At 52.2% G+C, this 26,255-nt stretch overlaps 1 protein-coding gene across 2 annotated transcripts; it reads right to left on the bottom strand.

Moving 5' to 3' along the window:
• Window positions 1–207: 207 nt before the first annotated feature.
• On the bottom strand, window positions 208–26,255 carry TRPV3 (transient receptor potential cation channel subfamily V member 3; the record flags this gene model as incomplete). 2 transcript variants are annotated; one of them, XM_082860850.1, is made up of 17 exons in its annotated part: window positions 208–302; window positions 549–628; window positions 1,806–1,918; window positions 2,952–3,226; window positions 4,953–5,019; window positions 6,415–6,580; window positions 8,730–8,803; window positions 9,849–9,944; window positions 10,660–10,818; window positions 11,777–11,953; window positions 14,058–14,338; window positions 16,505–16,645; window positions 19,090–19,266; window positions 20,034–20,188; window positions 21,114–21,200; window positions 21,401–21,505; window positions 26,140–26,255. In XM_082860850.1, the coding sequence occupies 17 exons, from the start codon at window positions 26,253–26,255 to the stop codon at window positions 208–210; spliced, it is 2,364 nt and encodes a 787-aa protein (XP_082716976.1). The 2 variants fall into 2 exon arrangements, with proteins under 2 accessions (XP_082716976.1, XP_082716975.1); XM_082860849.1 differs by having other exon boundaries at window positions 208–305.

Consider the following 26,255-nt stretch of genomic DNA (forward strand, 5'->3'; position numbering starts at 1 on the left):
TCTCTGCCAAATAACAAAGTCCAGGGTGTTTCCCACTCAAACTGACAACTGCCCCTCGTTTCAGCCACCCGTCCAGCATGAGGGTGCTTTCCTCGTCTCTGCAGGTGGAGCCAGGCTCCATTACTCTGCAAAGCCCGCAGCACCAAGTCCAGGACCCAGCCTCCAGCCTCAGACGGCCCACATGCACACGAGCTCTGGGTTCTGCTTCTACACGGAGGTTTCCGGAACTTCCTCTATGTCGTCAAATGCATTGAGGGTAGTTTTGCTGTTGTTCCTGGAAGAATCTTGGATTTTGTTGAAATCTGCTTAAAAAAACCAAAAAACACTATTTTACAGAAACAGCATTCTGCAAGTTGTACCTCCAGGTCTCAGTCCACCACCTGCCTTAGAAGTTATTCCAACTCAGGTTAGAAAACAGTAGAGCTGGAAGGAATTAATTCAACCCTCCCATTTTACAGATGGGGAAAATCACGGCCCTCCGACTTGGTGTGCCTGGGGTCACGTGGTCAGAACGGAGTGGGTGTCACGCTTCCTGACAGCAGCGGTACCTGACCGTCTCCCGGGCCCCGGATCTTCGTTGAGGAAAGAGACGTGAGTTTTCCATTCAGTCCACTTCACCTCGTTGATCCTGCGGGTGTGATAATCATTCTCACTACTCCCCAAGTGCACCTCATCAAATGCAAACAAGTAGCACAGCGTTTGGGGAGTCCTCCACAGGGATCAAGGGCATTCCTGCCCCATGTGGTCACATCAGTGTTGTTAAGGCTTGAAACCTGCCCGAATCTCCATTTTCCCAGGCCTCTAGGATCAGTCTCCTCCCAGGGTGTGGGACCCAGAAGCTCAGAGAGGTGTAAAGGGGACATCTTCAGCCAGCAGGGCCTGTGCCTGACTCGGGGAGGCAGCCCACAGAGAAGGAGGGAAGGAAGGAGAGTGGGGCAGGCTTGGGCTGAGAAGATGTGAGGGCGTGAAGTCCAGCTAGGGTTAAGGTTGCACTAAGAGAAGATGGTTAGGGGACTTGCCCAGCAGTCCAATGGTGAAGACTCCTCCTCCCAATGCAGGGGTTTGATCCCTGGTTGGAGAACTAAGGTCCCACATGCTGCGGGGTGTGGCCCCAAATTTTGTTATAAAAAGAGAAGAAGGTCAGGGTTCAGAACCCAAAAGAGTGGGCAGTGTCTAAGGTACTGGATTGTAACTGGAGAAGACAGTTTGGCTGAAGTTCACATTCACAGAACATCTCTAGAGTGAGGGTGTCAAAATTAGACATATTTGTTAGGGTAACTATTATAGTTGAAATGATGGCTCGCGGGGCAGAGAGGGGTTTCAGTCATAGAACTAGGTCAAGGTACAATTATACTCCAAGAAGGTAGTCTGCAGGGTCAGGCAGTCAGACAGGGGGTCGGAAGAGGTAGACCCATCAGAAAAGAGGGTCAGGGCACGTGCAAGTACTTTTTTAAAAATCAAAAAGCTTGACATCTGTCAAAAGTAGCTGTCTCACTTTCTGTTTGCCTGTGACAGAATGTGCCTCTCAGAAGGACAAATAGTGCCAGGCTGGCAAATCTCTTCTAAGGCAGACACTGGGCAGGGGGAGGCACCTCCAAAAGGGCAGAGTCTCCTTCTCCCTTCTGAGGCTTAGAAAGTCTATCCCTGGGCCAGCGACCCCGAGAAAGCAAATTCCATCTTCTGAGGAGGCAGAACAGACCGTGGTCTGGCAAGCAAATGGCAGCATCATTTCACTAACATTCACCAACTCATCTCTCTTCACCCACCCAGAAAGCATCACCAAAGAGCCCTTCTCCGTTTGTTACCGCAAACACAGTCGGAAATCTTGCTCTGCCACTTTACACAGCTCTCCCATCTGGAATCTGCTCTTCAGCCATTCTGGTAACATTTTCTCGAACTCCAAGATCGTCCTGGCTCTCTGGGGACATAAACGAGCCTAAGTGCATCTCTCAGGAGTCAGCCCAGGAGCACGGCTCCGTGTGAGCATTGGATGCGCCCACACGCCTGCACACACACACATATACACACGTGCACACACACCGAACAGCCCACTCCACCTGCATGGAAGGCTTCATGCATAGATCCTGAGGACCTGGCTAACCTACAGAATTCAAAAATGAACACCCAGTAAGTTTGGGGAAGGTGTTCAAATTGTTTTAAACATCCCATAAACAATGTTTCTGGAAGTCCAGAGCTGCCTAACTGAAAATGTTAGGATCCTGGGATCCCACCAGGAAGGGAGTTTCCAGGAGGACACCATGTGGTCCTAGCCCCGTGTCAGGCTTAGAGTCCCCTCAGCAATTTTCCCGGCAATAATTTGTCCCATCTCTCCTGAATACTGGCAACAATGCAATTAAGAAGGCCCTAATCATTAGTAACTTCCTTGTGTCAAATCAAAGCTCTTTTCCCTGTTGCCCCATATACCTCATTTCTGCCTCTTGGACCACAGAAGGAAGCTGCTCTCCCTTTCACAAGTAGCTCTGCACATATCTCAAGGAACTGTCACGCTCTTCTTACACCATTTATGTAGGAAGTGTAACATGCCTGGTCACTACCTCTGGATCATCCTGTGGGTTAGTATCCTCCGTGTGTAAGGCCCATAGCATGTGAGGAGTACTGGAGGAGAGCAGAACTGTCACCTCCATTGTCTTATACCTAATGACGTTGTCCTATACCTACTCCTCTTAATGCAACCTAAGGCCACGCTTCCACATCCACATATCACACCATTGACTCTGAGCACAGCACACCCATAAGCCTGAGCTCCTCTCACACGTGCTGTTGTCCAGCCACACTCCCTAGACCTTATACCCCAGAAACCTAGCTTCCTCAAACCTGGCCAAGCACAGGGAGCTTATGCAGATTTCCAGGCCCCACCCCAGATCCACTGGTGCCATGTGCTGAACTGAGTCCCCATGAGGGCTCCCATAGAAAGACTCTGACAAGGTCACCTGTAGGCGCCAGATGCGCTCACTCTCCTTGGAGATGTTCTCCACAGTCTCCCCCATCAGGGCAATGAGCATATTGAGGAGGAGGACGAAGGTGAGGGTGACATAGGTGATGAGCAGGATCAGGGAGAGGATGGGGTACTTGGAGTTCTGCTGGATCTTCAGGTCACCCAGGCCTATGGTGAGCTTGAAGAGTTCCAGGACCGTGTCGCTGAAGCTGCCATAGGAGGTGCAGTCCTCATTGTCTTTGGAACACTTCTCGATCAGCGAGGCCAGGGCTGGGAAGACATAACAGGGTGTTCTCTGCAGCCTCTCTGTCTGGTTAATTACCCAATAAACCCGTGCATGCCTGCATGTACACCGATGCCCACACACACAGACTGCAGGCCTGCTGTCTCCTTCTCTCCAGCTATTTAAATTACATCTCCAGCCTCAGCTCCTCCGGAAGCTTCATCAGGCTGGTGCTCTGCTTTGACAGAAAGGGCAGAAAGCCCTTTCTGCCTAACAAGGCCCAAACTCTTCTCTCTACCCCACCATTCAGCCCTTGATCTATCACGGGCTTGCACAGTCGATAATTACAATCTATAATCTGTCTGTCTCTGGCTCCTCAACCAGGCTTTGAGCTCCCAACTTCCTGTAGCTTGGGTTGTATCCCCCAAGACTGGGAAGTCCTGAGTCTCTTCTTAATGCTCTGTGGCAAGACCTCTGGTCAAGGCCTGGGACTCTTTCTTCTCTTCTCCCCAACGCACTACAGCAGTGGCTCTTTACTGAATGAATGGACGGATGGATGAATGAATGAATGATCAAATTAATCAGGGAGGAAATGGATGGATGAATAAACAAACAAGTGAAGGAGCAAATAAATAAGCAAACTGACCCAGAAAAGGTACCAGACAGATGGGAACAGCTGCCTAACTTCAAATGCCAGTGATAACTAGGGGAAGAAAAACTGGCTTGGGAAAATAAAATGATATCTCTTTATGCAGAGGTTAGAAATAAAATCAGGTTATGCTGTTCCCTCTGTTGTAAATGGAGAGGTGTTTTTTTTTTTTATCCGAGTACAGTTGCTTTACAATATTGTGTTAGTTTATACTGTACAGCAAAGTGAATCAGCTATGTGTATACACACATCCCCTCTTTTCTGGATTTCCTTGTCATTTAAGTCACCACAGAGCACTGAGTAGAGTTCCCTGTGCTATACAGTAGGTTCTCATTAGTTATTTATTTTATACATAGTCTCAATAATGTATATATGTCAATCCCAATCTCCCAATTCATCCCACCCCCGCTTTCCCCCTTGGTATACATACATTTGTTCTCTACATCTGTGTCTCTATTTCTGCTTTGTAAATAAGATCATCTATAACAATTTCTTCAGATTCCACATATATGCGTTAATAAACGATATTTGTTTTTCTCTTTCTGACTTACTCCACTCTGTATGACAGTCTCTAGGTGTAAATGGAGAGGTTTTCAAGAGGGGTTTCCCATCCCTGGTCCCAGCAGACCAGAGGCTCTCACAGATATATCTGCAGCAAACTATGACAGTAATGTGATGTGGAGGGCCAAAGGAGGTTATCTCAATGCATTACTCTACTCCTATTTTTCAAAGACCATCAATCAAATTTCTGCAGACTTTAGCTTCTCCATCTGTAAAATGGGGCCGAAAACCTGCCAAGCCTATCTGAGGCTGTGAGAGCCGCATAGGATGATGGATGTAAAGGTGGGAGGCATACCACACAGGGTGGTTGGATAAAAGCCACCAGTTCAAACCCTGGAGTCTCTAAGCCTCAGTGCCCTTATGGCCAGGGATGATGATGACTCTCCCTTGGTCAAGATGTCACGAGAAGTAAAGAGATAATCGTTGAGAAATGCTAACCACGGAAAGTGTTCCACCGGTGGCCGATATAATTGCTGCTGAGGCTCCTGTGTGCTTTGTCATGCTGACATCTGTGTAAAGTGTTTTACAAATGAGGGAGTTACTATTATTTATAAATCAATTACCTACTCCAAATCCAAATAAGAACACGATATATACAAACAAGAACTTCAGAACATCATGTAAAATGACCTACAAAGAAAGAAACGCAATTCAAGGGTAAGGTTTGAGCACAGATTCATTATACATTGATTTCCTGACTGCTTCCCACCCTCTCCTGGGTTCGCACTCTAACCATGCCCTCACTCCGGCCACTCTTCTGCGACCCTCACCAGGTCCTCCTGATGCTGTCTCCACAGCTCAGCGCTGGGCCCACCTCCTCCAGAAAGACTTCTCTTCTGTTCCTGCTCTCCACCCTCCTCCCTCCTAGAACACAGTCTGTTTCTGTCCCTGCTGATTCAGGCTGCACATGAGCACCTTTCCTCCTAGAAACTCACATCTGGAATCCTCACACTTCCTGGGGGACGCAGTGTGCTGGGCCGAGCTCGCACCAGCTCACAAGAGCTGATGGTCTCACTTTCATGAATTTTCTGAGCTCGTTAAACACAGCCATGACTAAGAATTAAATTGTGTAAACTTATAACTAACTAAATTGCGTTAGAAACAAAGATAATAAACGTTCAAAACGCATCACTTCCGAGTGACTTTACTACATTTTATAATTATCTAGGCTTTTAAGCCTATTTATTTCTCATAACCATATGGTGGAAACACTATATAATGGTGCATTACTGTGCATCCCTTCCCAATTCTGTATTCAGTGACATCGCATTGGCAGCTGGAAGTCAGCCATGGTGGGAATATTTACACCATGGAAATTGGTAAAAGTTACAAATCAGAGATTGTTGATCATCTAGATCTAGACTTAAGACAACGATGGACAAAATGTTAAGGCAGATTAAACTTTAAAAATGTGTCCTATCTGTAGCTGTTAATAGTGGGAATAGCACAAAAACGTTGATGAAATATTCTTCTAGTATTTAAAAACTATTATCCAATTCAGCAGATAAATGGCTCAGCATCACTGACAAACAAATGCAGTTTCAACACAAGTCTTCACTGTTTCCCTTTCATCTTACTCCTTAAAGCAGAGGAAAATACCTGCATTTATGCGGGCAAAACACTCACTTGTCAATTGCAGCCATAGGTTGGCAAACAGATATGAGTTCAACCAAAATCAACAAACTATTCGGTGAGACTCAACTAGCCATGTGGAATTTACAACAAAAGGCACTGTATATTTTATTATTGTTTGTAACTTGTGTGCTGCACATCCTTTATATGGTAAACATATATAATAAACATATCTACGTGTATATATATATAACATATTATATATACATATTTTCCCACCTAGAGAGCCTGACCAAAGGCAAAGGGAGACCACGGTATTTGGGAGAAAGAGCAGTGGCCTGTCTCTTGGGTAAGTCTCTTTTCCTCTCCAGACCTCAATTTCCCCATCTGAGAAATGGGCCTTCTCGGAAGGCCCTCCCTGCCCATCTCTGACGCTCGGCAGCCCCAACACACCTTCTGGATCATGACGCTGTACATGCCCATGGACTGGAATCCCCGCGTGTAGTAGAGCATGTTCGCCCAGCCCAGGGCCATGGCCAGCACGAGGCAGGCGAGGTACTCTTTGCAGGCAAACAAGTACAAGAGGACAGACAGTATCACAAGCAGAGCTTGGACAAAACTGTTCAGGAGACACAGGAGACAAGGGCCTTACTTACTTCTTGGCATCAGGGCAGAGATGTCCAAATCCTCCAACCTCCCTTAAATCCTGAATAGTCACCCTGGTGGCTGGTGCCGAAGAGACAGATAAGGCTGTCCCAGATCTGCTGGACCACGTCTAAAATCCAGCCTTGCAGACTGCATTGCTAGATGCAAGTCAGTGCTGGTTGCAGTTGACAAGGACTTTTTAAAGATACAGATCCCCAGGGCCCAGGAGATTCTGGTTCAGAAGGCCCAGGGTGCTGCCCAGGAGGCTGTATGTTTTTTAAATCACCCATGTGATTTCTGACCCCCACATGGGTTGGGGTACACTGGGGTGGACTGAGGATGTGGTGAATGATTGCATTTTTAACCAAAATGACAAAAGCTGATATCTATACTCAAAAGTCAATCATAACAAAAGTCCCCCATAACCTATTTTGAGAAATCCTTGAAAAAACTACAATACATGCTATATAATAGGTTTGCTAAAAGGAGATTGTGCAACAATGCGAATGTACTTAAGAGTACTGAACTGTACACTTAAAATGGTTAAGATGTTTTAACTTTTGTGTTACGTGTATTATACCACAATTTGAAATGTTTAAAGTACAGTAAGTACCAAACATACAAGATCAAAATCTACTCCTAAACAGTGTGTAACACCATCAGTTATGCAGACATCTGGATAGAAACCCTCTCTTGCTTATAACATCAGGTAGTCTCCACGATTACAAAATATCTAACTAGTTAAAGTTAGGACACAGGCAACTTTGATTTCCTTGTGCAGTGAAAAGCAAACGTTTGGGTGAGCAGGGCATTTGGGACTGAAGTGAGGAAGCATGTTTACACGTTCCTCTACACTAAGAAAACAACGAAGAAGCAGAAGAACAGGACATGGCACTGGTGCCTTCTGTCTGTGCCAAAGCCAGTGGCTGTACAAATGGATTTTTCTCTGGAATCGTCACAGTTTCTCCAAGGTGACAGACTCATATGTGACTTGCACCCTGGGCAGTGCTGCACCTGGCTTATTCATTCACTGCAGTATCAGGGGGCCCCACCTGCCCAAAGAGATGAAGAACTTAGCTCATGCTTCTGGAAGGCAGGTACGTACTTAATAGGTATTTGGAAACATCAGGCCAAGATTCAAGGTCTTATAGACCCAGCCTCCCAAATGCTCAGAATAGGGCCTTTGGTGGGGTCTACAGAACCATGGAGCCTAACACTCTTCATCTCAAGCTGCAGATCCTTTTCCATTATTTATTTAGAGACAGGGGTTACGTAATCCTCTGCACATGACAGGGGTTACATAATCCTCCTTTCATTTAGAGACAGGGATTACGTAATCCTCGGCACAAGCCCTCATTCAGAGAGGCTGCTGAGCTGGGCTTTCTGGCTAGAGCCTACAGTAGTCAACCCTGCACAAGCTGGGGATGAGGCTGACTGGGAAACTGGGCTGGCTTGAGCTTCACGACCGAAGCTCCGCCTGACTCGACGTGACTCACTTCCCTGCCCTGAGCCTCGGTTTTTTTTTTTTTTTTTTGCGGTATGCGGTCCTCTCACTGTTGTGGCCTCTCCCGTTGCGGAGCACAGGCTCCGGACGTGCAGGCTCAGCGGCCATGGCTCACGGCACGTGGGATCCTCCCAGACTGGGGCACGAACCCACGTCCCCTGCATCGGCAGGCGGACTCCCAACCACTGTGCCACCAGGGAAGCCCTGAGCCTCGGTTTTCATGCCTAAAGATGAGACTCAATGATTTCTCAAGTACCTTCCAGCCCTGACCTGCCAGGGTCCAAAACGACAGCCAGGAGGAACTGGCCTGGAGTGTCCCTTCCTAAAAAATAAACATGCCTTCTCTGTGCTGGCTGCCGCCCAGGGCTCTGGCAGGGTGCAGTCGGCTATCCCTGCAACCGGATGGTGGGCACTGTCCTAGTGTTTTCTGGTCCTCTCCATGGGCATCTATGTGCCTCTCTTACCAGAAAGGAGAGAGGAGGTCCCTGGCCATATGACTTGGTGAAATGACAGGGACAGGTGACACGGTAGGGTGGCTATTGCAGAGGGACACAGCAGCCATCATACAGGACTTCAGCCTTGCCTGGGAGGTGGTGACCAAGGGGACAGACCTACTTACAAGACAAAGTGAAACCAGGCATCCGAGAGGATGGACTGCATATCTGAGGGTCTCAGCAGGAAGATCGCGATGCCCTGAGACCAGAAAGGAAAGAAAAGCTGCCCCCTCTTCATGCCCTTCGCTGGAGGATTTGGGGAAGGGGGGCGTTTCCCCAGGACTGAGACTCAGGAACAGGGAAGTATGTGAAGGCCCAGCCAGAGCCCAGGTGAGGGATATGGAAGGGGACTTGTGCCTGGGGGACAGAGGCAACCCCAGGGTAAGAGGGCATGCTTCCCCTGATCTTCTCACATCTCTTACTCTCACCCCCATAATCACCCCAGAACCCACAAAGCAGCAGAACCATACAGTTACCTGCCATTCCCCAAATATGGCCTAGCTTTCCAGCCTCTGAGCCTTTGTTCATGCTGTTCCCCACACCTGTCCTGTAATACCTTCTCCCCAGTGTCCTCATGCCAACCCTCCCCTACCAGAATAAGTGCCATCTCTGCCTTCAAGCCTTCCTGCCCCACCCCCCCACCCCCCGCCAATAAATGTCATCTCTCTTCTTCTGAGCATGGGTCTGAGCCCAACATCAGGTCTTTTCACAGTCTATGTTAAAGTCTAGCTATTTGTGTCCATCTGAAATCCCTACCAGACTATGAACTCAAAGAGGGCAGATTCCCTCCATCCCTATCATCTCCTCCAGAGCCCCACATTGAAGGTGTTCAGAATATACCTGCTGATTCATTGGTTGGATGGATGAATGGGTATATCGACTGACAAACAGATGGAAAGATGGTTGGATGAAGGATGGAAGGACAGTGGGTAAGGATGAGTGGGTGTTTAAATGGATGAATGAGTGGCTGGGTTGATGAGAGAGGGCAGGTGATTGGATGGGTGGATGGAGGGGCAGGGAAGATGGGACACTGAGTGGCTGGGAGTGTAGATAACTGGCAGATAGATGGGCAGATGGATGGAGGAATGGATAGATAAAGTAGGTAGGATAAGCTTGCTTGTTTATGTAAATCTAAAGGTTAAAAAGGAAATGCCTCCCCAAAGTCTCCCAGCAGTAGTAGCAGAGCTTGCTGTCACCCTGCCTGCCTCACAGGGCAGTCCAGGAGGGCTTGGTGACCTACTCACCTCTTTCACAGAAATGCACATGGCCCAGATGAGCACAAACATCCTTCCTAAGAGCTGCAGCCACCCCATCTTGTTTGCTAAGGGGTGTTTCAGGGCCTGGGGAGGAAGGGAGAGGAATGGATGGGTGCAGGATGGGGAGTGAGGAAGGTAGGGGTAGCGCCACCTCCGGGGGGACCACGCACATACACGTGCCCAACCCTCAAGCTGGGCCAGAGGCCAGCACAAAGCCGCATCTCTGTACAGGGCCAAAAAGGAACTGCAGCCCCCAGCCCCTGCCTCCCCCGCCCAGAGTGGAAACCCAGAATTGTGCGGTGAGAAGCACGATCCAATCCACGCTAACAACCCTCTCACACCTCTTGGCATTTATCTGTTCCATCTGTATCCAAACACTCACAGGGCCTCATAACACACTTAAAGCCAAGGCTCCGTGCCTCGTGTAATGGATGGGGAACCGAGACCCAGAGTGCTGGGAATGCTTCTCCAAGTGACTTCCACCTCCTCCCATTTTCTCCCATGGCCCTCACAGCAGAAACACCCAACCAGCTCCAGCTTTAGACACGGAGCCTGGGCAGGGCCTGGGGCTCCTAATTCTGCAGCAGGGGTCAGCCTGGGGCTGAGCACCTGGGTTTGAGCTCAACCGGGCGCTGGCGACGTATTCAGTGTCCAAGACACTGTTGAAGCATGAAAACTGGGGGACCCCATGCACAACTCTTGACCTCTCTGGGCCTCAGTTTCTCCATAGGCACATAGGGCGGCTCCAGGGTCCAGCAGTGCTGACCAACGCATCCCCCACTTCAAGGGGCCCACTTACCTCCTCCCCCCGGGTGTGGTAGTAAGAGATGATGGTCAGGGTGATGTTGTAGAAGAAGTAGGAGCAGAAAGACAGGAAGAACATGTACTTGGCAAACTTCTTCCACTTCATATGCAGCAGCATGTGCAGGGGCTCCAGGGTCAGCATCTCATGCCGGTTCTGGGGGTAGAACGGCACAAGTCACCATGGAGATGAGACAGAGGAAGGGACCATTTTCGGAGGACCCTCATTTCAAAGGAAGCTCTGAGTCAGCACTGCCCCTGGCAGAAGGAGGCAATGAACTGGTTTGGCTGGAAATGTTGGGAGAGGTAATTTCTAGCTCCTGAGGTTCCATTCCAGCGCACCCAGACAGCAACCAAAAGACACAGAGCTTGGTGCTTTTGCCAAGGGGATCTGAGGCACGGTGGGGAGGGAGGGCTAGAAGGGAGGCCAGGGCCACGACTGGTGTCTGGCCCCTCCTGGGGCCTCCTTCACTGTGTGACCCTAGGAAAACCCCTGACCCTCTCTGGGCCTCAGCCGCCTCATCAGTAAAACTGATCTCAATCCCTGCCCTACCAGTCAGGCTGCTGTGAGGGCCAGGGAGATCCCGGGCAAGGCAGGCTCTGGGAAGCACAACTCTTGGTAAAATGTGAAAGATGTGTTGCCTCACTTTCCTCCAAGAGCCAGAAACTTTCCTCCAAGAGCCAGAAACTTCCCGCTGCTGATCTTCTCTTTCCTCCTTCAGCCTACTGACTTCCCAGCTATGCCTCCTCCAGAAAGGCCTCCCTGATTGCTCAAACTGTGTACTCCCTGACCCTTATTTGGGGCCAGGTTTGGGGGAAGAGGGGATTCTAAGCCTGACCATATGGAACCAATAGAAGGAGTTGGGGGGAAACAAGATGGAGAAGGTCTACACCCCCCCCAACCCTGCCCAGGATTATGGGGCCAGGAGACCCCCACCACAAGGTCAGCTGGGAACAGGTGGCCCCAGCACACACCCCAGGCCCCGCCCACTAAGGCTAAGGAATGGGGGCTACAGACATGTCTGGCTAGTAGCAAGGGGTCTTCCCAGGGCCTCCCTGGCCTGGGGCCCAGCCTGCTACCCTCTGACCTTCCCCAGCCCACCCGGGAGACCCACATCGATGGTGGTGTTGTAGACGATGATTTTCAGCACCGAGTTGTCGGTCATGGTGTCCACGTTGGTGAGGTCGTAGAGCGAGGACGACACTGGCCCGTAGGCCCAGTCGGTGAACTTCCTGGACAGGCTCCGGAGCCGCTTCTCCTTGATCTCACGGCTGAGGATGTACTTCAGGATCTGGGGACAGGAAGAGTCACAACCATCAGCCGCTGGACAGGGTTTGGGGCAAAGGCCGCTGGGCCTGCCCCAGGCAGACAGGGCCTGGGAAGAGGCTCCCACCAGGGGTGGATTGAGTCAGGCCGAGTGCCTGTCACTGTGACCCCCGGCCCCGCTTTATCTGTGGGATGGGCACAGAGCCCGCTGACCTGCCCGTCACACCAGGCATTGTGAATAACAGAGACAAGAGACGTGAAGGCCTTTTGCACGCTTAAGAGGGCTGTATGATCAGCTCACAAATCCTTGCACCAGCTGGGGAGTCTGTTCCGGGAAGAATCCAGGAACTGACAATTTTGAGAAATAATTTCTGTTTGGCCTGGACTTGAGAAGCAGCTGGAAGTTTCTCCAGCTTCCCCATCCCACCCTCTGTCAGACCCTGCCAGCTGAGGCTCACTGCTCTGGCCAGTCAGGGGGTGATGCATGACACCAGCCTTTCAGAGAGGCCCGTGGGACCCACTCTCTAGGTCAGCGAGCTTGCTTTCTGCTACATGTTAGGGTCACTGGGGAACACTTAGAATTCCCACACCACTGACTAACTCAATCCAAATCTCTGGAGGTGGGACTCAGGAATCTGCATCTTGAAAAGCTTCCTGGGTGGTTCCAAAGTGCAGGCAAGATGGAGAGCTCATTAGTTCCCGAAAGCGAGCCCTGGGTACAATAAGATGGGGGCAGAACTTCCTGGGGCACCAACCCAAGGCCCAGGAGGAGGGTCCTAATGGGCAGGACAGTGTCAGAGCCCTGATCTCATGTGACCCAGTGGGGTTCCCATCTCATCTCGCACGGGAGCCTAGTCTCTACAGCCCAGGCAGGGAGCTCCTAGGGATAAGGCATGTCTCCCCTTCCTGCGCCCCAGGCTACAAGAGCCCGAGGACATGGTCTGTGTCTCAAGTATGACTGCACCCTCTGCTCCCAGCATAGTGGCCAACTTGGGCAGCATCCGGAAAAGTTTCCAAAGAACACTGAATGAAGGAAAGGAGGGGCCAGGAAGGGTGCAGGCGGCTTCCCAAGACTGGCAAGAAGTGGTGGGTGTGGGTGGAGGGACACATTATCCCCTGGGGAACCAGGGGTCAGGGGGCCATGCTCCATGCAGGAAGCTTCATCCCTGGGCCCTCCCCAGGGACAAACACATGGCGCAGCAGTCCTTGGAGAAAGTTCTGACTTGTGACCACAGTCTGACTCTCCTCAAAGCCCCCAGGAAGCTGTGTCCTTGGGGTGGGCAGGAGATGGGCGAGGCAGGCACACAATTCCTCCTCTGTCAAAGCTGTTCTGCACCCCTTCCTCCTCCCACAAGAGCATGAAAAGGTCCCTTGTGGGCACCAGCCCTGAGCACTGGGACGGGACCCAAGGCCCTCGGGGCACCACCTCCCTCATCAGTTGCCCTGAGGTTGGCACAGCTGTGATGGCTCCACAGTCCCCACCCTACCCAGTGCCCTCCTGCAGCCTCCCAGGAGCCACGGTCCCCTCCCAGGGCTCAAGATGTGGACGCTCAGGGGCAGCTTTGCCATGATGAGTCCTGACCTTGAAACCAGACCAAGCCGTGGCTCCCACCACAGATAGAGATGGGAGCCCACCCCAGCTGAGTCTTCACCAAGCTCCCAGTTAACTTGAGTTCCTCGGCCACATCACAAGGGCACAAAGAGCCACGAGCAGCCACATACTCTGCTGGGGACTTGGCTTAATGTTTCAACCTGACAGACAGGCTGGGGTCTGTCCAGCGTCAGGGACCAGCAGCCAACTGGCTCTGGATCCAGAGCAGACATTCGGGGACTCCCGTCCTCGTAAGAGGCTGAAGGCCCCCAGGGCCAGACAGTCAGCCTCCGCTTGGGTGCCTCACCGCGCAGGAATCCTCGGCCGCAAAGCCTGAGTCACCGCAGCCTTAAGACTCCTCCACTCTGGCCCCGGCAAGGGGGTCCCAGGGCAGGAGACAGAAACCCAGAATGTTAGGGCCTGAAGTCCAGAGGGTGCGCCCACGTGCTGCCTGTCCGTGGTCCGTGCAGTCGGCCACTCAGAAGGGCCCCTGGGGAGCGGGCCTCGCGCCCTCCCGCCGGCCCCGGGCCTCACCCACCTCAGCCTTGCCCATCTTGGCGGCCAGCTGCAGCGGCGTGAGGCCGTTATTGTTGCGCATGGTCTCCAGCTCCCAGTTGCCGCTCCTCAGCAGGATCATGTCGTACATGTGCTTGACGAAGTCATTCTGCGTCTTGAAGTCCTCAGCCACCGTCACCAGAGCATGGAGGATGTTGTTTCCCCGTGAGTCCTGCGAGGTGATGTCCGTCTGCTCGTTACCCATCAGCAGCTCCACGATCTCGGGTTGGTTGGTGCAGGCTGCCAGGGCCAGGGGTGTCTCACCTGGGGGAGGGGGAGCACAGGGGCTCGGTTCTCTCCTGGACCAGAGCGGTGATTCCCCAAGTTCTAGGAATGGGGCTTATCCTGCCCATCTCAGCAGGAGTGGGAGACTGAAGCTGGATCATTGCAACAAACTCCTAACTGGTCTCCCTGCTATTACCCTGGCCCTCCAACACTATCCTCAACACAGAAGCCAGACTGATCCTATTAATACATAAGGCTCACCTCACCCAGAACAAAAGCTCAAATTCCAATGACAGCCTACAAGGCCCTACATCTTCTGACGTCACCTCCTCCTCTCCCCCTCACTCACTCCCCTCCAGCCACAATGGCCTTCTTCCTTTTCCTCGAGCACACACAGGCACTTTACTGCCTCAGGGGCTTTGCACAGGCTGTTCCCTCTTCCAGTAGTGCTGTTCCTTAGATACCTGCATCACTCCCTACCTTACCACCTGTGAGTCTTTGCTCTAATATCACCTTTTCAATGAATCATTCACCTTAACTGCCCTTTTAAAATGGAAACCCAGCTCCTTCCTGGCCCAGAATTCCTGATCTCCTTCCCCTGCTTTACTACTTTTTTTTTTTGAGCTGTTTTTTTTTTTTAACTTTTTTATTTTTTTATTTTATTTATTTTAGTTTTGGCTGCTTTGGGTCTTCGTTGCTGCACACGGGCTTTCTCTAGTTGCCGTGAACCAGGGCTACTTTTCATTGTGGTGTGCGAGCTTCTCATTGTGGTGGCTTCTCTTGTTGCGGAGCACGGGCTCTAGGCACGTGGGCTTCAGTAGTTGTGGCACACGGGTTCAGCAGTCGTGGCTCACGGGCTCTAGAGCGCAGGCTCAGTAGTCGTGGCACACAGGCTTAGCTGCTCCGCGGCATGTGGGATCTTCCCAGACCAGGGATCGAACCCTTGTCCCTGCATTGGCAGGCGGATTCTTAACCACTGCACCACCAGGGAAGTCCCCCCTGCTTTACTTTTTATTTTTTTCAATAGCACTTGTTATTTTCTAACATATTACATAACATTCTTATTTGTTATATCCATTATTGATGGTCTGTCTCCCATCTAGAATGCAAGTTCCATGAGGGTAGAGATCTTGGTTTTGTTCACAGATATATTTCAAATACCTAGAACAATGCCTGGTACATATAGTAAACAATCAATGTTAGTTGAGAAAAGAGAAGGCAAGTGACTCACACTTGGTCACACAGCAAACCGGGGACAGAACCAGGGCTGGACATCAGGTCTCCTGCTGCTTCCCCGCCAATCTCCATCCTGTTACCTCTCTTCATCCCACCCAACAGATGTTTCCCAGCCAGGTCTGACTGGACAAGACCCTGTCCTCAAGGCCATCCAGACCCATTTAGTCCTGCTGACTAAAAAACCATCCAGAAGAGAAAACAGGTCAGTGGCCATCAGTCAGGGCCTGGGCAAGGAGGAGGAGTTAACTACAAAGTTGTACCAGGCAATTTTTTGGTGTGATGGAGCTGTTTGTCCCCTGTCCTGATCACAGTGATAGTTATACAACTGTACGCATTTGTGGAAATGAACAGAAGTGTACATTAAAATGGGTGAACTTCACTGTATCTAAATTACACAATAAAAAATTTTTTTTCACCCGGGATGGCCTAACACCAGTTGCTTTTGGGCCCCCTAAAGTGTCAGTCCGGGAGTTTTTGTCCCCTTACTTTTGACTCCTGTTTGCAGCCCTGAGAGGCACTGTACACAGGGGACAGAGGCCAGAGCTGGCAGGCAGGATGCCTACATCCGTTCCTTACTACACTGGCGCAAGTCATTTCCCTTCTCAGAACCTGTCTGCTCTTTGTAAACTAGGGCGCTCTCCTTGCTCTCCCTCCCAGGTCTATGTTCCCAACCGGGGGCTGCTCAGGTGAATGTCTGTGTGTCCTCTAACACCACCAGGTGACACTCCCCGAATGCAGGCTCCCCATCCTCCCAAGTGCCGGTCTCCAGCCTGGCGGTCCTGTTCAGGTGGATCTGCCCCTGCCGCCACCCTGGTCCCGGCTCTGTCCTCCAGGGCCTCGGACACAACTGAGCCAGCAGAGATTGGCAGTGGGGTCTCCCCTGCCTGCTAGCGCTTCTATGGGCAGAAGCCCCGCCTCGCCCTCCGCCCCTCTCGCCCCCAGACCCCAACCCGGGGCGCCGGCACCCACCGAAGTAGAAGCCTTCGTGCTGGTACTTGGGGTTGAAGAAGACGCCCTTGGCGTGGGCGTTGACGTCGGCGCCGGCCTCGATGAGCACCGCGGCGATGTCTCCCTGCCGCCGCTCGATGGCGATGTTCAGCGCCGTCTGCCCTGCGGACAGGACAGGGGTGGGCGGTTGCGCTCAGCGGCTGGGACCGGGGGTGACACACCCTCTCTGGCCTATTCCCCTCTCTGTCCTCTGTATCCTCCACCGAACCGTGGAGAAATGCTAGCTGCCTGCCTGGTCTGCGTCGCCCAGCTTCATTCTTCGCTTCATTCATTTTTGCGTGGAAACAAGGATTATTCGTGGAGCATCTGCTCTGTGCCCCACAGCCAGGTAATGGGGACACAGCAGGACCTGGGATGCAGTTTTGATTCTTGTCCTCAGGAAGCTCACAGTCTCCCTGCGAATTGAGCGTTATGATATGGGGAGGTGCAGGGTCTGTGGTATCCAGAGGAGCTCTTAACACAGCCTAAGGGGTTGGGGGGCTTCCCAGAGTGGCCTCGAAACTAAGGGGTAAGTTTAGCCAGGCTGGATGGGGCTGACTCAAGGCCTCGTAAGCCAGGTTAAGAGGTTAGAACTTCATCCCAAAGGAGATGGGAAGGCACAGAAGGCATTGAAGCAGGGAAGTGACGTGATCAGAGTTTTGGGTTTTGTACATGTGTATTTTCAAAGCACTCTGGCTGCAAAATTGGAGGATGTGTTAGAAGGAGCTCAGACTTGTGAGGAGCTGTCCGTCCAATGGACCCAAATATCCTTGGGAAGAAAGAGTCCTCAGGATGGTCTGTTGGGGATGGGGGACAAGGGCTGTCTCAGGTAAGGTCCAGGCATCTGGCCTGGGTGCTGGGTGGGTGATACTCTGGTGACTGAGAAACAGAACAGGGGAGAAGCCGCAGGGAGGGGGGTGGGGGAGGGACATAGACACAGTTGGTGGAGCCTACAGAACCTCCAGACAGAAGAGACCAGAGGGCTGGGGGTGCGGGGGCCGGTGTCTCAGAACATTACACCAGAAACAGCATTTTCCAAAGAGCTGCCAGCATGCCATACATAAAAACAAAGTCCTGGTGGATCAAAGAACTAAGCATTTTTTAAAACTGGAAAATTGTTAATAACTAACCTTTTTGGAAGGAAAACCCTCTTAAGACTTCTTAAGCAAAATCCAAAATTCTGAAGCCATAAAGAAAACACTGACATACTTGCTTCCATAAAAATTTAAAATTTCTGTATTTCAAAAGACATCTTAAAGAAAGTTAAAAGACAAGTGATAGGCTGGGGGAAATATTTGAGATGTATAAAAGAGGCAATGTGCATTTAAAAGTCCATAATGGATTAAGAGCTCCTACAAATCAATAAAAAGACAAACAACCTAAAAGAAAACTGAGAAACTATTATTAACAAGCACCTCACAGAGAAGAAAATACACACAGACAATACAGGAATTGAAAGATGTTTGGAATTACTGGTAATCGGGAGGATGAAAATTTGAACCTAATGAGTTCATACTTTTCACCCACCAGACTGGCAAAAACAAATAATAATGGTAATAAATAAGTACAAATAAAATAACTTTCTCCCACAAGAAAAGTTAAGGGCCCAAGCCAGACTCCCACCTGCAAAAAGCTGAGATGTTTAGCACCCTCGGCATATCAGTAAGATGGCATCCAGTTATTCTTGGGCCAATCATTTTTTTTTTTGCGGTACGCGGGCCTCTCACTGTTGTGGCCTCTCCCGTTGCGGAGCACAGGCTCCGGACGCGCAGGCTCAGCGGCCATGGCTCACGGGCCCAGCTGCTCTGCGGCATGTGGGATCTTCCCGGACCGGGGCACGAACCCGCGTCCCCTGCATCGGCAGGCGGACTCTCAACCACTGCGCCACCAGGGAAGCCCGGGCCAATCATTTTTGACACAAGCGCGTCATAAGATCCTAGTGGGACGTTTACTGACTCCAAAAACTCAAAGACACACCTTACTGGTTATTCACAACAGACTTCCTGAGTTTGGTCTCCCTGCCCCCTCTCCAGACCACCTAAGAGAGAAGCCACAAAACTGAGTCCCAAATGGGGCTGTTAATAGTGATGAGGATAATGGCGATACTAGTAGTTACTTATGTGTTGGCCCTGCCCAGCTCTCCAGCCTTCTTGCCATCACTCAGCCCTGTCAAGCTCAGTCCCATCTCAGGCTTTCACCCTTGCTTTGTTCTGGATCCTTCTCATCGTGCTGGCTTCGGGTCAAAGCTCACCTCTCTGACCATCCACACTAAAGTTGCCCATCCCCAATTACTTCTGATGACATTATCTTTTGGTTTTTTTGTAATTTTCTTTTCATCAATTTTTAAATTGCCTTATTTAGAAGATCAGCCTTCATCTGTCTTGTTCACGCCTGTGTTCTGGGACCAAAAACACTGCCTGGCACGTGGCCAGAGGTCAAGATTGTTTGCAGAATGAAGGAAGGTGCCGGGCACCACACTAAGGGCTTTGGGCTTCCGCGACAGCAGTGCCTGTGCCCCACCACCGCCAGAAATCGCCGTCTGCACAGCCCCTCCCGCAGGCGGGTACCTTCGAAGGCCTCCTCCGTGTACTTGGCGTTGATGAACCTGTCTAAGATGTCGTTTTCCTCAGCGAAGGCGAGCAGGATCCGCACAATCTCCTTGGTGCTGGGGTTGATGTTCAACAAGGCCTTCATCAGGCAGGTCTTCCCCGTGTCCAAGGCCGTCAGGTTGCGCATGAGGAAGTCTGCAGGCAGGGTCGCAGGATGGAGCCACTGCACAGGGGGACCCCGGCTGCCCTTGGTCCTCCCGGCCCGGAGAAAGGGAGGCCGGGCTGTGGCGGCTGCAGCCGCAGACCTCAAGAACCTGCGGCGGGCTCTCCACGGAGCTCCCTGCCCTGAACTCCGCGCTCCCCTCTGCCCTGTCCATCTCTTCCTCCTCCCGCCTCCTTGCTGGCTCCTCCCCCTCGGTGAGCTGCCCAGAGCCTTATCAGAGACCTTTTGCTCTTTGCCTTCCCACCGTCTCCAATCCCACCCACGGCCTGGCTTCCCACTGTCCAGCTCAGAAATCTCCAGGCCACCACCCCACACCCCGGTTTCCTGCAAATAGACTTCACCCTCTTCCATTTAACTTGCTACTCTCCTGGTCCCCAAGACAGCTCGGGCCCCACAAGCCACCAAGTCTCCCAAGTCCAAATGGCACCGCCATGGACTCACTCCTCACGTCCTGGAGTCCTACCACTGCCACTCCCAGAAGGGCTGTTCCCCCCTCCCCAGCCCTGCCACTGGAGTCCCAACTCCGCCTGAACGGCGGCCTTCTCCAGTTTTACCCCCATCCTCCACCGTCACCTGTCTAAGCCCTTCCATGGCTCCCCATTGCCCTTAGAATCAGGTTCGAAGTTGCCAGCCCGGCAGTTAAGGCTGGAGGGCGGGGTGGGAGGGCAGTGGGTAGGTGGACAGCAGGAGCCGAGCAGGACCCCCAGCCCTGCACCCTCTGCCAGGGCCAGCCACTGACCAGGCACCTCCAGGCTGTGGCGCTGCTCGCAAAGCTCTTGTAGCTCCATCAGCAGCTCCAGCAGCTGCTGCACGCAGCCCTCCGACACAGCCGCAAAGATGTGCTTCTTCAGCCGCTTCTGTTTGTGCCTCTGCTCTTGCTTGGCCAGGTTTGCACTGAGGCCAGAAAATGTTTCCAACTCACCACACGTGCACCACTGTCTCCCGTTACCCCTACAAAGCCGCTGTGCCTACAGGGGGCTCGGCGCCAGCCCCCACCATCTGCACGCGCCTGTCACAGTGCCTGAAATCCCCTCCTTTAGTGCTGGGGGGTGGGCGGAGGTGCTGGGATTCATGTTGCCCTGTGCTGCTCCGCTTCTAACCCAAATGCAAGCACATTTTATCAAACTGTATCTTTGGATCCACATAGTAATGATCAGGAAAGATACGTGCCTAACTCTTCATCCTGATTACCTCGAAAGAATGAGATCAGAGGAAGGGGAATTTCGCTTTCATATTTTGTGTTGTTTGAATACTTTTCATATCTCTCTCCCCACCCCTACACTCCAAATAGGCAGCCACGGGAATGCGTGATGTGTTTCCTTTTGTTTGTGTGTGTTCTTGCAAAATGCACATTGATGTTTGATGGCTACATGCATGTATGTTTTTCTTTAAGTCTTGGTTGAATTTGTTACAACATTCCTTCTGCTTTATGTTTTGGGTTTTTGGCTGCGAGGCGTGTGGGATCTTAGCTCCCTACCAGGGATGGAACTGGCACCCCTGCATTGGGAGGCGAAGTCTTAACCACTGGACCGCCAGGGACGTCCCCTACATGCATATATATTTAATTTACGTATATGGCATTGCGTTAAGTTCTCATTCTGCTGCATACTGTTGTCCGGATGTTTTATAATGAACGGGTATTACTTTCATAAAATGTAATACTCCCTTCCCCCCAAAAATGACCTACATGCCATAGCTATGGGCCCAGACTTTTGTACCCCAGGATTGGCCTCTTTCTCTTTCCTGCAGGGTCCTGGTTCCTGTCCCTCTGGCGCCTGCCTGGTGGGCACGATGGGAGGAGGGGAAGGGCCAGGCTCACCTGGGACTGTTGGGATTAAATGGGGTCTCTGTCACGTCATCCTGAGGAGAATGTGGGGAGTCCATGTCATCACAGCTGCCAGGGAGGCTGCTGGGGGAATGGGGAGGACAGAGAGAGGGTCAAGTTTTTAAATGGACAATGGTAGTATGCCCCAAGCAGGCCTGGCTGTGTGGCCCAGGGCGAGTCACTGCCCGCCCGCGAGAGCTGAGGGCTGGGCCAGGGCAGGGGTGGCAGGCTGGCGGGTCGCAGTACTCACCAGTGCCGGATGCTGGGGTCGCAGTACTCACCATTGCCGGATGTTGGAGTCCATGGGCTTGGAGAAGATGAGGGGAGAGGTCTTGGTGACAGTGGAGCTGGGCTCGAACCCTTCTATCTCCAGGAAGAAGTGTGCACTGGGGGGACACCCAAGCAAGGCCATTAGAGCTGGGACAGGGCCTGTCCACCTGTGTGTCCTGCAACCCCACTGTCAAGGGTGCTCATCTCACGGAGTGCTCACTCCCAGGCAAGCCTGGAAGGCTCAGAGCTAGTCCAGAAATGCGGCATAAATGGCGTGAGGGCAAGGCTCCCTGATACATTGGCCCCCCCACCTGCCTGTCTCCTGCCTATCAATAGGAACCTTCTGACTTGACCTAAAATCAAATCATTCTTCCAAAAGAGAAGACAAAGGGAGGAGCAAACCCCTAGCTGGTAGCCCAAAGCCTGGGTTCTAGTCTGGCTCTGGCTCTGCCTCTCCTCTTGTGTGACCCCAGGAGGTCACTGGCCTTCTCTGGACCAAGTGTCCTCACCGGATGGAAAATGGTTGGGCTACATGATCCTTAAGACCTGGACTCTGGGGCTTCCCTGGTGGCGCAGTGGTTGAGAGTCCGCCTGCCGATGCAGGGGACATGGGTTCGTGCCCCGGTCCGGGAAGATCCCACATGCCGGCTGGGCCTGTGAGCCATGGCCGCTAAGCCTGCGCGTCCGGAGCCTGTGCTCCACAACGGGAGAGGCCACAACAGTGAGAGGCCCGCGTACCGCAAAAAACAAGAAACAAAACAAATAAAAAAGACCTGGACTCTGGAGCCAGTGCTGCTCTAGGACTGTCTACTTAGGGACCGTCCAGCTGAAATGGGCATCAGAGGTCATCCTGTGAGATCACCTTTCCCTGCACCCCGGCAGTACCCCAGAACTGCCACCCCAAAGTCGTCACCACACCACTATGGCAGCTCTGACCCAGCGACTAACAAACACATCTACTAGCAAAACATCCTGGTTGAGATTTGCTGACTATCTCCAGGCAGAGCCCAACTCCCACACCTGCAGGTGTTTCCCCAGGACAATAGGTCCAGCTCCTGCCCTGACCTCCATCCCACCCTACATATCTGGGTTCAGTAGTGCATTTACTCAACAAATATTTACTGAGCATGTACAATGTGCCAAGCACTATTCTAGAAGCTGCGGATACAGTGGTAAACAAGTAGACAAAAATTCCTCCCCTCACAAAGCTCTTGTTTCAGTGGGTTGGTAAGAACTGGCCCCAAGGATCAGACCAGATTATAGCACAGTAAGGCCATTGCTTTTCTTGCTCTAGACCAGGGGTCCCAAACCCCTGGGCTCTAATGCCTGATGATCTGAGGTGGAGCTGATGAAATAATAATAGAAATAAAGTGCACAATAAATGTAATGCGTTCGAATCATCCCGAAACCATCCTCCCCCCGGTCCTTGGAAAAACCGTCTTCCACAAAAACAGCCCCCAGTGCCAAAAATGTTGGGGATCGCTGCTCTAGGCAATAACACACTGTCCCTTGGCTGTAAGTTCTTCAACAGCAGAAACTACAGTTGCATCGTCCTAATTCTCTAGAACCCAACATTTGTCGTGACGCTCAGAAGACCTAACAGTGGCTGAGTGTAAGGATGGATAGGTGAAAGATAAATGAGTGGAAAAAAGAATGGCTGGTTGGACACATGAGTGGACGGATGAATAGATGGGTAGATGATGGATGGTTGGAAGGATGAATGGATGGATGGATGACTGTCTGAGGAATGAATACTTGGGTGGGCAGATAGGTGATAGATGGAGAGACCAATAATCAGACAGACCAACACACCCTTAAACTGTAAAAGTTGTGAGGTTGCATCCCTCAACAGGAAGTTGAGGGCTGTGACTGAGGAAGGAGGACTTCAATGGCTGGGAAGGTGGATGGTGAGAGCTGAGCTGGAAAGGACGCAGCTGTATGTAAGGACCTAACTCCTGGGACAGGGAGCTGCTAGACCACGAGGGCCTGTCCCCTGCCTGCCCTACTTGCCACTGCATGTGCCACATCTCATCCACCAGCATGAGCAGACAGCAAGGTCTTGGCCAGGTGACATCCTGTCTCCTAACTTGCAGCAGGTGCTGTTTGTTTATTCCTACTTTGACCCAGCCAGAAAGGCACCACCACCTAGGTGCTGTTAACTCAGATGCGCAGACAGCTCTGTACAATTCCTCCTGCATTTCTGTTCCTTTGAAGGCAGAGAACAATCCCCAGGCGGACTCAGGCCTGGGGAGGAGCTTATCTCTCCTACTTTGTCCAAAGAAAAGCCCAAGTGCTCTGAGCTTCAAGGCCAGTGCCTCTGCAGCCTTCATGGCCTGTCTCTGTGTCCCTGGGCAAGGTGACGCCCAGGGGGAGGTAACCATAGCAGCCACTCACAGGGAGGGGCATGATGCTTCAGAAAAAGCTCCAGGTCCAGAAATTTCTCCCCAATCTAGATTTCTTGCTTCCTTCAATTCCCCCATTAGTACATATTTCCTCAGTGGTCAGAACTGCCTTCTGACATATAATATTTTCTTTTCTTTTTCTTTCTAAACCTGAGTCCTATACTCCGTTCTGAGGGAGTTGCCCAAACCTTTGGGGTCTGGGGAGAAGTAGGCACACGAGGTCCCTCAAAGAGCCTTGGGAAGGAGAAGGGACCACCGATTCATGAGACAAAGTTCACACCTCACACCAGGCCCTTAGCTGGGCGGGGGCCGTTGGCAGAGCTGACCCTGGAACTAAGTTCATGAGCCAGGATGGGCTCAGAAGGGCAGCCCGACTGCAGGAAGCATCTGGGATTTTCCTGAAACTCTGTCCTCAGTCCTTCTCTGAGGTCCAAACCTCCCCTGGGAAAGTGAGAGGGGAGGGAAGGGGGAAAGGAGGCAGGAGGGCAGTGCTGGTGGCTTAGATCCAAGATATCTCTGCTACTACCCAGACAAGCCCTCCCAGACCCAGGCTTCCCACATGGGCCCCCGACACCTGTCTGGTCTCCACATCCACCCAGTTTTCTCTCCTGCGCTCCAGGATGGAGCTTCCACCTGAATGAGCCACTGGAACCTCTCAGCCAACATTTCACAGCTGAACTTGGCTCCTTCCTCCTGCCCTTGTTCCTGCTCCTCTGAAGTGCTCATGTCAGAGGTGGCCCCATCACCCCTCCAGGTCCCCCCATCGGAGGAGGGGATGTCTCTCGGTCCTCCTCCCTCCCCTCCCAGAGTTGACCCGGCAGACTCCACTATCCTAATACTTCTCTGATCTGTGCCTGCTTCTCCATCCCTCACCAGCAGGCTCACCACCTATCACCTGGGCAATAGTCACAACAGACTCCCCTCCAATCCATCACCCACACAGATCACCCAGAGTATCCTTTCTAAAATGCAAATCTTGCCATGCCCTCCCTCTCACACAAAATCCCTCCATGGCTCCCCACTACCCCCAATTGTCAAATGTCCTTAACTGACTGCCAAGACCCAGCCCCGGTGGAACTTATCCCCCCCAAAGACACCCTCACCCACCCGGCACTTTAGTCCCATGGGATTCCTCACTGGTTCCTGCCCCAAGCCTCTGCCTTCTCCCTTCCTGTCCACCTGCCACCATCCACTGTAACAGCAGCTCCTCAACGACATGCCCACAGGATCAGAACGACCTGCCCCTCCTCAGGCCCGGCCCCGCCTAGTTCACCCTCTCTCCAGGCCACTCCCCACTTTCTCCCTGGGGGGCCCCTCACCATCCAGACTGTGAACTGGGGCAGGTGTTCTTGCCCAGCCTGGGCCCAGCCCCCCGCCTCGTGCACGGAAGGCCTCAGCAATTTCTACTCAAATCAAGAGAAGGGAAAGCACCCGGCTCACCTCGGCCCAAGAAGGGGCCTGGGACAGGGGCCGAAGAGGCAGGGCAAATGGGCCAACCTAGACCCCGGGGACCCACCCGGGTCCAAGGGAAGTGCCGCGGGGTTGGAGGAGGGGCATTCAGGCTTGAGGGACACCGAATCGGCTCAGGCGAGGACTGCGGTGGAGACAGCTCAGGGGCCAGCTGTGACCCCGGAGAAGGACTTTCTCTGCTCCCGCCACCTCCGTGTCCTCAACTGGGAAGTGGTCATAACTGTCCCAGCCCTGTGCAGTTTCCAGGGGCCCTGGGGCATGACAGTGACAACGACAACAATGAAGACAAAGTTCAAGGTAACAAAACATTATCAGCGCCAACATGCGCCATGCCGAGCACGTTGTCGGCACGATTGCAATTAACTGTTACTCTGTGGGCTGGTGCCGTGGCTGGTGTCCCTCTTACACAGGCAGGGTTGGAGAGCCTGAATTACCTGGCTACGCACCCAGTGGATATGAAAGCCCCCAGTGGACTTGAAAAATGTATGCTGTAAAAAAAAAAAAAAAAAAAAAAATGTATGCTGTAGGGGGTCCCTGCTACCTGGAATTTCCACCCATCTTTCTGCTCCTTATCTCGGGCTCCAGCAACTCCCCACCTCCCCCAGGAGTCTTTCTGAATGTTTCGGCCTTGGTGCCCCTGGGCCCCCAGGGAGGCCTCCCTTGATTATTCCAGTCATACTAACCTCCCGAGCTCAACCCCAGAGTATGCAGTGCTGTCCCCCCTACACCCCCCTTTATACCTGGCTGGGCACCAGGCCACCCCAGATGAGACTGAGATTCTCAGGTCCACCCCAGGCAAGGGGTCCCTGAAGGTGGGTGCCAGGCTCCTCCTGTGCCCCTCACAGCAGAGCACCCAGGCCTGAACCTGCTGGTCCTACCTCTTGGTGGGGGTGATCTCTGCCAGCCTCTTCTCCTGCAGGATGGCAGCGTTCCCACTGGGCATAGTGGCTATTCTGCCCATGAGAGGCACCATCTCCTTCGGGTGGGCATCCAT

This window comes from Leucopleurus acutus, assembly GCF_964270905.1.
Source record: "Leucopleurus acutus genome assembly, chromosome: 19".
Lineage (NCBI taxonomy): Eukaryota > Metazoa > Chordata > Mammalia > Artiodactyla > Delphinidae > Leucopleurus > Leucopleurus acutus.